Below are 12,049 nucleotides of genomic sequence, written 5' to 3' on the forward strand. Positions count from 1 at the left end.
ACGTGAGCCGTGGTGCTGGCATGGTGACATCTGGAAACTCCCTGTCACAGGAGTTGCGGTTCCCGAGCTAGCCTGCTACACAGGAAATGAACTCATGGAGTCTCAGGTTCAGAACAGGACAGCTTCAAAGCCTTGAAGGCTGTGGAGAGGGGTGGCAGGGACAGCTGGCTCTCAGAACACTTGGAGGAGGGGAAATTTCCCCTCTACAAACCTCTTCTGCTTCATAATTGTCTGCTAACTACTCCCTCATGGAACAAGGACTTAGATTGCTGAAAATTTGCTTGGTAATAGGGTGACATTAGTTGACAATGTGGGTATTTATAGACTGCAGAAAACACACTGACCATGATGGCATTTCTCAAAAATAGGAGCTGTGTTGTACCATTTCACAAAGTGAAATGGCTGCATTAATAAATACATCAGGTAAGTTTGCTCGTTGATGAAATAAGAATTTGAGACTTTCTGAAGCTGAAATGGTTATATTTAATGTACTTGAAATACCTGGGGAAAAAAAGGAGAACACAGGGATGTCTCGTTCTGGGAAGCACCTGTATTTTGTACAGAGAAAGCTTTTCAGGGAAGAGGTAGGGGTTAACAGCTGAAATGGAAGAGCAAGAATTGAGGTATTGAGCGAAACCAAGCACCAAGTATGACAGCATTGGAGTAAGAGCTGGAGAATTTAAAGAATGTCTAGCTGGGAGCCAGAATGGAGATCAACAACCGTGAAGCATTAAAAAGCAGCTTGACTTGCTAAAGACCATTGCGGTGATAGATACGTAGACATCTCCCATGAAACCCAGTATCAAACACCGAGCACCACCTGTTACTTCTCTGGGCATGGAAAAAAAGCAAATATACAAAGAATTTTGGTAATGTGAAGGAGGAGCAAACCCTTCTTTAGAGTGGCTGTGCACTGGCTGACAGAGCAGACGAAGGCTGGAGAGGATTTAACTGAGTTTACAGACTGTAAGACTGTTGGCTACATTGGAAAACTTGATCATCTTGAAGGACTGCAAGGCCATTATGGTATTTCATCTGGAAGGAGTCACCAGTTAGCACTGGGATTGTTAAATGTTGCTTATTTTAGAAATGCACTGCTTCTAGAATACGGCTGGTTTAGACGAATTTTTACATGAAAAGACATTTTTGTTACCTTGGACATTATGTTTATCTCAGAACTATGATGCTTTGTAGCTGACAGGTCCGTGAAGTCCATAAAGCCTGGACTGGTTCAGCTGGCTGAGTGGTGCAATGCTGACTACACTGAAAAGCTTTAGATAACTTTGAAATGAAATTTGAATTCTTTCCTGCCTTAAATGAAAAATCTAAACTCTTACAACAGTTTAGTTTTGATTTTGTGCAAGTCACAGATTTGGAGTATTTTTTTTTCTTACATGGTTAAAAAAACCCTCAACACTTGGCTGTTCTCTCTGTTGTCTTCTAAAAATCTATAAATTATCTGTACTAATATATTAGGTTATACTAAATTTCCACTATGTCATTCCTTCTTGGATTTGCATTTCTATCATTCCCAATTGCAGGCATTGAGTCCAGATGGGATTTGTTGAACCAGTGTTTTTTTAAGTCTGGTTGGGTTTTTTTGGTTGCCTTTTTTTTTTTTTTTAACTTTAAAGAAACTAAAATTAACAAAAAATTCTTTCAGTTGCAGCCAAAGGAGCAGGTGTGGGGAGCACCAAATCCCACATAGTTGTACGGGATTACTTTGTTTCCCGAAGGGCTTGCAATGCTTGTCTACTGGGTGAGGTCTGTTCACTGTTAGCTCCACAAATAATAGATGGATTACTCCATAAAATTGTTAAGAATGAATATCGCCACTGCAGACCATGGTACATTCCAGATACAATGCTCTTCCAGGAGTTGTTTTGAACTGCGTGGCTCAAGTCCTTTCTGAGCAGTTACTGCTATCAAGAGTGCAGTAATTAAAGACAATTCTGGTTTTCTTCCCTTATTAGTCCAACTGGCATAATTTCCACAGAGATGATCACATTTAAAATACCTCGTGTCCAGCCTGAGATGTGGAATATATTAAATGTATAGATTAAGACTTTTTCTAATTGTATTTAATCTTCTATTAAGTAGAAGATTCTGCCTGCATTGGAACCTGTATTTTCTATCATCTCATTGTTCAGGGTACCTGTGCACTGCTTCAAAGCTTTCAGGTGTAAATTTTTATAAGTCTGAAACCCCCACTCTACTGGAGAATGCCAGGTCCTAGAGCAGTCTGAGGAGTGCAGCAAAAATGAACTTCAACATTGAAGGAATTCAGAATTTTCAAAGACTGAATTTTCAAAGATTCCTATTTTTAGATTCTTTTTATCATGGTCAGCATGTTCTTAGATTTCCCATTCCATGTCATCTTAAAAATCTTACTATGCTTTTACTTGTCACATCTTAATTGGCTTATTTATTAATCCTCTAAAGAAAAGACTCTCCGTTAACTATTTCATTGGGCCAGTTTTACATCTAAGTTCCCAGTCACTGCAATTATGGCAGAGGAGACAAAATGCAGTGGAGAGTTAAGAATATATTTTGGTGTGACAGCTGCAGGTGAAGTTTTGCTGTCAGTGGATTTACAGCCACTTGTATAAAGAGGGACACAAATGAAGTACCATAGTACAGAATTTTTAATCCTCTCAAACATGAATGAAACAAAACTCAGATGACATTAGCCTGGTCAAATTCAGTGACTCAAAAGAGAAAAGTTACCAAACCAAATGAAAATGTACAGCCCAGCTCACATTCTAGAGAACTGGTTTGAGTCCCAGTTCTTTACAGATGTGACTGAATAAAATATTTAATCAGATGGCTACCTTAGCATGCAAGGTACTCTTCCTTTAATGTGTTATTGGAAGAACTTCAAGGCAAGCAGGTGCTTCCATTGCCTTTCTAAGAGTCCATAAAAATGAATGGAACTCAAGAGTTCCTCAGGGCTTAAGAAAAAAGAATTAATTGGCTCTATCTGTTAAAATTTTAATGTTTGAAATGGTTCATTAATTGTTTGTTCAACAGGAGAACAAACGCAGAATTATATGTTGTGGTACTGAGGATCTTTTCTTTATTCAGTAGTTCTAAAACATTTCTGAACAAAAGGTGCACAGGTAGCTATTATATCTGTGGAAAATAAAGCCTTTATCTTTGATCGTATTAAATGGAGGCTGCTGAGCTGTCTGGACAAAAGTTACAATTGTCATGTCAGTGTTCTCAAGGGGCACAGATACACTGAAGGGCCAAGGCCCTGTGTCTGTGGTGGGGTTGTCCAGCAGTTGCGGGCATGATGTTGGGCATCTGTGTTTGGCACAGAGATGTGTGGTTTCCTTCATGAAGTGGTTGAAAACAGCTACTAAAAATTAATGCTGTAAGTGTCCTGGGTTTAAAGCAAAAGAATGTGTGTCTCTCTTCCTGAAATATCAGATATTTGCAGTCTCTCTGTCCCTTCTGTTTGATTATTACAGTAGACAGTAATTTTGAGCAGTGTACAGCAGTTTCAAGTGATGATATGGATGGATCCAACTAACTTAGAAACTAATGGAGAAGCATCACTGTGCAGCCTATCTTTATGTGAGTGAATGTAAAAATAAGCAGCCAGAAATTCCAAAAATGCTGCCAGGCACCTGGAGAGGAGCTTTGTCTGCCTCAGTGTCCAGCTCTCACTGTGTTCACTGTTGATGTTGCCTGCAGTTGTGAGAGAAAACCAGACTGCTGATACACAGTGGAATTTCACGTAACTGATACATCTCTTCTGACCAAACTGAAGTTTAGCCAGCCCCTTGAATTTGATCTCTATGCTCAGCAGAAAGTCCTCCTTGGGCTTGACTTGCCTGGGCCAGGGGAGGGGGTACCTGGCAGGAATGTGTGGAATTGAAGGCTGGAAAAATCTGCATGTCAAACAGCATATTCTCCTGTTCTGAGTGGGTATCTAAATAAAAGTGATTTCCCAGGGCATCAGGCTCTGCACATGATCTAGAACAAATAGCAGAGGATTAATTTTCGTTTCAGAAGTGGGGGATTTAGCTCTGTCTCAGGGAGATGCTACGGTGGGGGGGGGGGACATTCCAGTCTGCAAAGCACTTTCCTCAGAATTAGCATACAGGCAATTATGCTCAGCTGGCTGGGCAGGCTTAGCTCTCTGAGCATTCAGCAAAGGTATCAGGGAAGAAAATGAGTTAGAAACTTCCTTGCTTATCTGCCTTAATCTATGCATGTTGTGTCTCCCTGCAAAGTTCGGTTGTCTGTAATGCAAGCCTTGCAATTTGGACTTAAAATGATGCTAATTAAATTCGGTATTAAAAAGTCAAAGCAGTTGAGATTAACTGATTATATTTTTTCAGCAAGTGTTGATTTATTCTTCTAAGTAGCACATAATTAGTGTTGTTCATGCTCCCTCCTCCCTCCCCCAGGGTAGCAAACTCTTATTTGAGTGTGGTGTTTGACCTTTCATGTTATTTATCAAAATAATGATCTCCAATTTACCTTTTTATCTTATTAAAACAAAGTTATAGTTAAGATGGGAAAAATTGACTGCTGTAAGAACCTCACACAAGTTTTGATCTTGAGCTGTGGTCACTTCTACAATGTTAACAGTTCTCATTTATCTACATATTGCCTGAAAAACCTTAGGAGAAAATCTTTTCATATCCTTTATTTACGACACATTACATTATTAGTGTACTCTATGCACTGCCTTTAGAGTACATGTTGCTGGGAAGTGAAAGCTTCTCAATCAACAGTAATTCAATCCTGGGATTATTTTTTGTCAACCTGGTAAAAACATGTGGTTGTATTCTATCTTTTAAGTATTCTCAACAGTTCATTTTGAGCTTCTGCTAAAGATCTAATCTACTATTCAGAAAATTTGATATAACTGCTGAAATACCTTGATTTATTCAAATAAGGCATTTCAAAATTTCTTTATAAACATGAATATGCCTTGTTTTTAATAGAAATTGGAAAGGAGGTTACTGAAACCAGCACTTTATTGGTTATTAAATAATCTCTATTGTGTAGGCTTGTCTCCTGCAGTTTTTCAAAGCAGACAGGTAAATTGCAGTGCAAGGTGTGGTGGCATTGTTTATACCAAAATCTGTTTTTATAAATAGTGGCTGTTAGCTTAGTTTTGTGCACAATGATTTTGCTCTGCGCATGTCAGCCATTACTTGTTAGCTATGACACAGACACTGACAAATCTCTATTCATTTGATTTATAACTTGGTGTAATCACTGAAAATTGACATAATTTCACTCTTAACATTTTGTTCAACAAATTTAAGTACTTAAGGACATTCCTGGCAGTGTGCATGGCTCCTTTCCCTGTTTCCCTGTGTTGCAAAAGATAAAGCTCAGAGCAGAGCTTTACTCATGTTAATTTAAAGTTATTTCTGAGCATCTGAAAACACTGCAGCTCTCTAAATTACGCTTTATTTGTTTCCTCAGGAACATCACATGTCCACTGAGAACTTGGAGCATGGCTATGAGCAACACCACTGACTCTGTGGTCCTGAGCAATGGCAGCATCTTGTCAAATGCTGCTGGCCCAGGGGTTGTTGCAGCGAATGACAGAGACATCACGGTCCAACAACTCCCATCCAAGGAAACACCAAGATCAAAACCAAGTCTAAATGGCTGCCTGCAACTAAATGGAACAATCAAACCATCCTTTCTGCCTTTAGACAACCAAAGAACTCAGCAGATGTTGTCGCAATGCTGCCACCCTTGTCCATACCATCATTCTTTAAGTAGCCATAATAGCAAGCAAGAATGTCATTCAGTGGTTGGCAGCTCAGCATCATCTCCTATGACCTCGTGCTGTATGCAGCCACACACTGAGTACTCAGCCTCTATTTGCCAAAAACACAGCCCTGTCTATCAGCCTGCCTGCTGTCTTCAGCCCTCCCCATCCTTCTGCCTTCACCATCAGTGGCCTGACCATTTCCAGCATCAGCCTGTGCAGCAACACCTAGCCAGGATCAGGTAAGCAGGTTGCATTATTTCTTAGTTCTCAGCATGGATAATCTTTCCCTGAACTATTTTGTTTTCTTACAGAAGTAGGAGATCTGAAAGGAGGATGAACCAAATTTCTTTCCCAGTGATTTTACAGATCAATTTTCAATGCATTACCAAGTCATTATTTCCAGGAGAAACCAAGTCAGGAGATTTGTTTTGCTGGGCTCCATGAATATTCCTGAAATGAAATAGTTCTTTCTTGGGAGAAAACAAGCACTGGTGTTTTTTTTTAATTCGTGGGGATTGTTTGTAAGCTTATTAGCTCTTTCAGAAGACATAGGGTACACCTCTATTGTGTAAAACAAACCAGCAGAGATAGCTAAGAATACACTGAAAGATCTGGTATGTCTGCACAGTCTAATCAAAATACATATTTCCTTAAAAAGATGTATTGAAAAATATTTTCAACAATTCTATTCTCAAATGTGCAGGGTGTTTTTTCTTTGTCAGGTCAGCTGGTTCAGTGGGTTGCCCTCTTTTCAGTGTAGGTTATCTGCTAAACTTCAAAATTGTGCTCAGATTGAGGAATTTGGGATTGTTCCAGGATTTAGTCCTTTCTCTTCTCTATTTCATAAGAATCTGCCTCTTTGTATTTGTTAGCTTTGGAGTTCCAGAGCTTCAGGGAGCAACAAACACAAGAACAATCTTTACAGCCTCCTGGTCCTGGGCAAAATCAGCCAATCTAAGAAGCAACTTCTTAAAAGCAAATTCCCATTGAAGGAAGACACTTTGAAGCTTTTAAGCAATGTTACTATTTTTTCTGAGTTGCAGTTGGGCTAAAAAGGGTGGATATTCATGGGAGCATTAAAACTACCCTTCTCCCTGTTATCCAACATCTGCACCCATATTCAGGAACTTGGAGCTGTGAGTGTTTCTCAGTCAGTTACAATGATTTTGTCTTGATGAAATACATGCACTAATTTTAAACTCTTAAAAATATCAGACAGGGAAAAACATGTAATGTGGAAAAACTCATAGTGAATAAAGCTTTTTTCCCCTAAGATAAAAACAGATGAAAATAGGGATGATAATACAGAGCACAAATCAGCTTTCTCCTGCCAGTTATTCCACTTAGAAATGGAAAAAATCTTAGTTGTCAAAACTGCTTATCAGAGCATGTATTTTCCACCCCATTCGTCAAGCAAAGACGTTGTATAATTTTGTATACAAAGGTATGCGGGAAGTTGAACTATTGTAGGATCAGTTGTACTTTTCAAACTGTTGGAATGGTTGCATTCATTTCACTGTTTTTCACTGTGCATCAGGGTTGTTAAACGTCATCTGTATTCCATAGTCATGAGGAAAGGAACAAATGCCATCCATAGTCTGGGTTTCTGGCTTTAGTCTAGAAATAAAAACAGTGAAAATTTCTTTGGATATGATAAAATAATGTTTTCAGTCATGGTTCACAGATGCAAAAACTGTTTGAACTGCTCTGATTGGGCTCTTGAGCCAAGACACTGTTTTTTCATCTTCCTTGCCATACCATACACTTCTACAAAAATGCACAGAAATTATGAACAATGATTTATGATAAATGGTTTGTTTTACTGCTAGCAGTCGAAAGATGCAATCCAACCTTTAAAGCACCTATACCTAATTAACCAGCTCTATCTGTTAGCATACCCTGCATATCCCTATCAAATGATTACTGCACTGCTTCTGTGCCTTTTCACTCTGTAAACTGCCCATGGCTGCATTAATGGACAGTGTATACTGATCTGACTATCACTCAGCATGGAACCAAAGACTTATTTTCTCTCTTCATACTCAGCAAGGTGTGTCTAAATACAATAGTCTGTCATTGCATTGTGAGGTTATCACCCAGAAAGGCCACTGTCAATGTAGACATGTGGGAGATGGTAAAAACTGGGAGCAGCTGGATGCAGTCTTGCTGGTGGATGGATGTGCACTGAGGAGGAAGCAAACTGCCTCATTTGTAGCTCCTTGGCAGGGCTGAAAAGAAGTGATAAATGTGTATTTATTTTTATGTGTTGGGGTCACTTCCTGTAAACAGAAGACTAACACTTAGGTGTGTGATATTTGAATGTGATCATTGTTGCACACTCTTAATTTTTTTGCAGTTTGAGCTTATAATCTGCACAGCAGCTTCTTCTCTAGGTATTTTTATTACAAGGTTCATTGGAAATCATCCAGCTTTATGAAATGTGCATGTTTCAACAGGGTTATTTAAAATGCAGGTTCTTATACTCTACATTAGTTAAATTCAGTATGTAGTCAAACAACAGTTAAATTATCTTCTTCCTTTAAAAAAATGCATTCAAATACTGGTATAATTTTAAGAAGGGGGAGAAGTTGTGATTAGATACAGGAGGGTGAACACTCTTTGCAGACTGTATCGCCTATGCTTACAGCTTTGGTAGGTAACCAATTGTTTCAGCACAACAGGCTTTGTCAGGTTTTGAAGCCCAAGGCTTAACATTTGCCAGTGACCTAATATTAAAGGAATGTGGCTCTGGTATATCATTGCAGATTGAAGTATGTAAAGACAGATTGAAATAATGCCACACTTGTTCTATCCTCTTAAAGCTGGCTGGATCTGGAATTTTGAAGCATGGCACATTTAATTCTCTTCAGTACTGTTGGATGTTTTTTTTGTTCCCCTATCCTGCCCCTTTGGAAAGCTCATGCTGAAGTATCCGTTTTTGTTGGAATGCACTTTATGTATCTCAAGAAACCTGGGAGCTTAGACACCCTGGAAGATATGAGTGACTGCCCCTCCTTTGCTGCTGCTTCTGTAGTCATCAGAAGCATTGAGTTAGGAGTCCCTAGGGAAAAGTAAAAATGTGCAGCCCAGTAGCATGCTTAGTGGGATGAAAGTAGGATAAAATAAATAATGAACATTTGCATAGTTCTCTGGAAGAACTGAATAGTAGCATTTTTAAAAAGCCAGAAAACAATTGCAATCTTACAATCTCTTACAATCTCTTACAATCTCTTACAATCTCTTACAATCTCTTACAATCTTTACTGGTATTTTTCAAAACTGCTTCTTCATATAGGAATGTATGCATATCAGTAGGAGTGGCAGAGGAAGGATGTGTGCAGATCATTTAGGAAGTTGTCTCAGGATTGAGGAAGGCATGTAATAACGATTGTGGTATCTCTGGTGCCAAATTGGATTGCTTCCTTCAGACATGTATGGGAAGTTTTTAGTAGGAAAACACCAGTTAAAAGCTACCTGTGTGCGTCTTAATCTTGATATCAACTGCTGGAATCTCTCTGATGATAAAATTTAGAAAGCTTAGGTCTGTGGACTCAGAGATAAAACGTAGGGCAGAAGAGGTCAGGGAGCTGTGAATGAACTGCTGGTGCTGCTGCTAAGGAAAATGCTCTAGACTGCCAGTGTGTGCAGTGCTTGCACTTTCACAGCATCAATCCAATAAATTCAAACAAGCCCTCTTGGCTTAGGGTGAACCTGCTTTGTGTCACCCACTGTTTACTTTTTTAGACTATACTGTTGATGCTTTTGACTACAGCAGACAAGTAAGGAAAACTGTTCTGAAAAGCATCTGAATTATCTGTGGTAAAAAAACAGGCTGAAAGGATATATGGCATGATCTGCCCATGATCGTGCAATCATCTCAGGCTGGAACAGGAAAATAAAATCTGTTTAAAGCCCCACAGAATCCTTACTTTGGATAAAATTTAAGAATTGCTCCTCATCCCCCAATAGCTTACTTTGGAGGTTTTAGCTCCTAAAGCTTAGTTAGTTTAAATTGCTGGATTCAAAGCTTTTGCTTGTTAGACCAATTTATATTCTGAAGAAGACAAAAGACAGCATCAGGAAACTGGTAAAACATCCAGACTTTTTGTACATCTTGCTTTTAGTTTGATTTAAACCTTCTTTTGAAGTGTTTTGGCATTGCAGATTTATGTGATGGTTCTGGGACTCTGGGTTCTGCTGTATCTCAGCATTCTGTACCACACACTGTTCAAACAGTACTGCAGACACAAGTGAATACTTACACTTTATTTAATACTTTAAAACAAATCTCTGTAGAAATGAAAAAGCTGTGAAGTGAGAATAGAACACTACAGCTGCCTCTTACCCATTTTAGATTTTTCCTTCTAGTTATTTGGCATAAAGATTAGAACCGGAAAAAATAAAATCTCCTCTGATTTTTCAAAAAGCAAGGAAATGTTTGTCAAATACCAATCTCAATAACAAGACTTTGTTATGAAACAGTTCCCTGCTTGATTCCAGGAAAAGGACAATGGTTATCTAGTACATTCTGCATGGCTTGCAGAGCTGATTTTGCATATACATGTGTATAAAATATTTTCAAATAGCCTCAGTTCAGGAACATGAACTGTTCACAAAAATTTTTCCACTGTTAAAAAATAACAACCTATCCTAATTTGAAAGTTGTTAGCATCTGCTTATTTTGATGCATTAAAAGATATTTTAGTTTTCACTTTTTATATTAATTGTATACTAACGTCTTTTGTACAAAATACATGTTCATATAATGATTAAAAAATTAATAAAGGAACCTTTCTGCCTTCCCCTAAGAAGATTAAAAACAGGAATCTTTAATAAGAAACAATTAGGTCAGATTTCTGGAAGTGGGATTTCTGAAATGTTTTATCAACCTTTAGCAACCAAGAAGCAAAAGCTATGACATCATTTCATTCATTGTTCAAGGTGTTGCAAATCTTTTGGTTCATGTTACAGATCAGGAGTTCCTGAAATAATACAGATTCTTTCTCTGTTCTCATTTAAGCCATTTTTTCTATGCCAGAGTAGGAGTTCTCCTTATTATGAAGCATTAACAACCCGATGGCATACTTGGGATTTTGATGTAGTTGAGAAAAAAGAAAAGGAATGTGAAGCCATCTCATGCATCCATCTGAGTCCATATGTGGGATTCTCTGTTGAGCACATGTGGAAAAGTAGGTTTTCCCTGTGACCAAATGGATTTCTTTCTTTCTTTGAAATAATTTTTCATGTCAGTCTAATTTAAGCTGTGCTTCTTAATTTTCACACATTTTTATTTTAGTCTTGCATGATCTCTGAGTGTGATACCTTAATAATTTTATTCTGGTTTTATTAATTCATTTACTCTTCCCATGATAAATATTGTGCATTGTTGGCTGTGCAAACAACTTGCTCCACTTTCTGGAACTGAAAGCAAAGAGCTGACACACAGAGACTAGAATGCAAATAAAAATGCCATTTATAATTTGGTGGCTGACCAAATTTAAAATAGCATGGCTAAGAAAGTATTAAGTGCATTTAAAAAAAACCCCTGTCATTCTGAGCTGTTCAGGGGATTTTTGCAGGCTTTGGAATTGTACTACTTAAACATTAGTGTTTGTCTAGACTTCAGGTTGTTTGGAATCAATCAATTTTGCCATGGGAAGGTGGTGCTTGGTGCTTTGGTGTGAGTGCAGCTGAGGACCAGCCTGGCTGTATATTGCTGTGTAGATTCTGCTCCTTAGGGAATTCAGGTCCTGTGTGTGCTTGAATTTCCCGTGCCCTGTATCCCTCACCTTTCCCTGAACAACAGAGGAGCTCACTCATAACTAGCAATCTGCTGGGCCTTTGAACTGCTGTCCTTAGAAGATGTAAAGCTGTGGGAAACTCAGCTTTATGGGAGGGAAACCATAAAAAAACATGGCTCCTTTCTTTTGTACTAAATTGACTGGAAAACCAGCATCACCTGCGCTCGTTCTGGAAAAGGACTAATTGGCGTGGGGTTTGAGATGACTTCTAAATCTGAGCATTTATATACACTTAGAAAAAGCCCACAACATCCAAAATTATGTCAGTTTGTTGGAATATTTTGATGATGTATGGTTGTTTTCATGTACTTTTAATTTAGTAGGAGGTTGTAGTAAATGTCTTGTTCAAATGTGAATAAGACAACACTAGACAACATTATTTCTGTCTCTAACTCCTTCTAAAATCACTTGTTCTTCCTCTCTGATAATTTCAATGTTGTCTTCATCTCCTGGTGAATAATAATAGATGTCCACACTTTTAATTGGTCAGTGGTGCTTG

General features: G+C 38.4%; 1 protein-coding gene across 3 annotated transcripts in view; it reads left to right on the forward strand.

The window, feature by feature from the left end:
• The window catches only part of DISP1 (dispatched RND transporter family member 1), an 85,429-nt gene that overhangs the window by 48,873 nt on the left and 24,507 nt on the right, over positions 1-12,049 (forward strand). For all 3 annotated transcript variants that reach the window (XM_063152261.1, XM_063152263.1, XM_063152262.1), the window contains exon 2: positions 5,452-5,988. In XM_063152261.1, coding sequence (XP_063008331.1) covers positions 5,483-5,988 — 506 coding nt within the window. In that variant the 5' untranslated portion in view covers positions 5,452-5,482. The remainder of the gene's footprint in view (positions 1-5,451; positions 5,989-12,049) is intronic.

The sequence above is a fragment of the Melospiza melodia genome, chromosome 3 (assembly GCF_035770615.1).
Source record: "Melospiza melodia melodia isolate bMelMel2 chromosome 3, bMelMel2.pri, whole genome shotgun sequence".
Classification (NCBI taxonomy): domain Eukaryota; kingdom Metazoa; phylum Chordata; class Aves; order Passeriformes; family Passerellidae; genus Melospiza; species Melospiza melodia.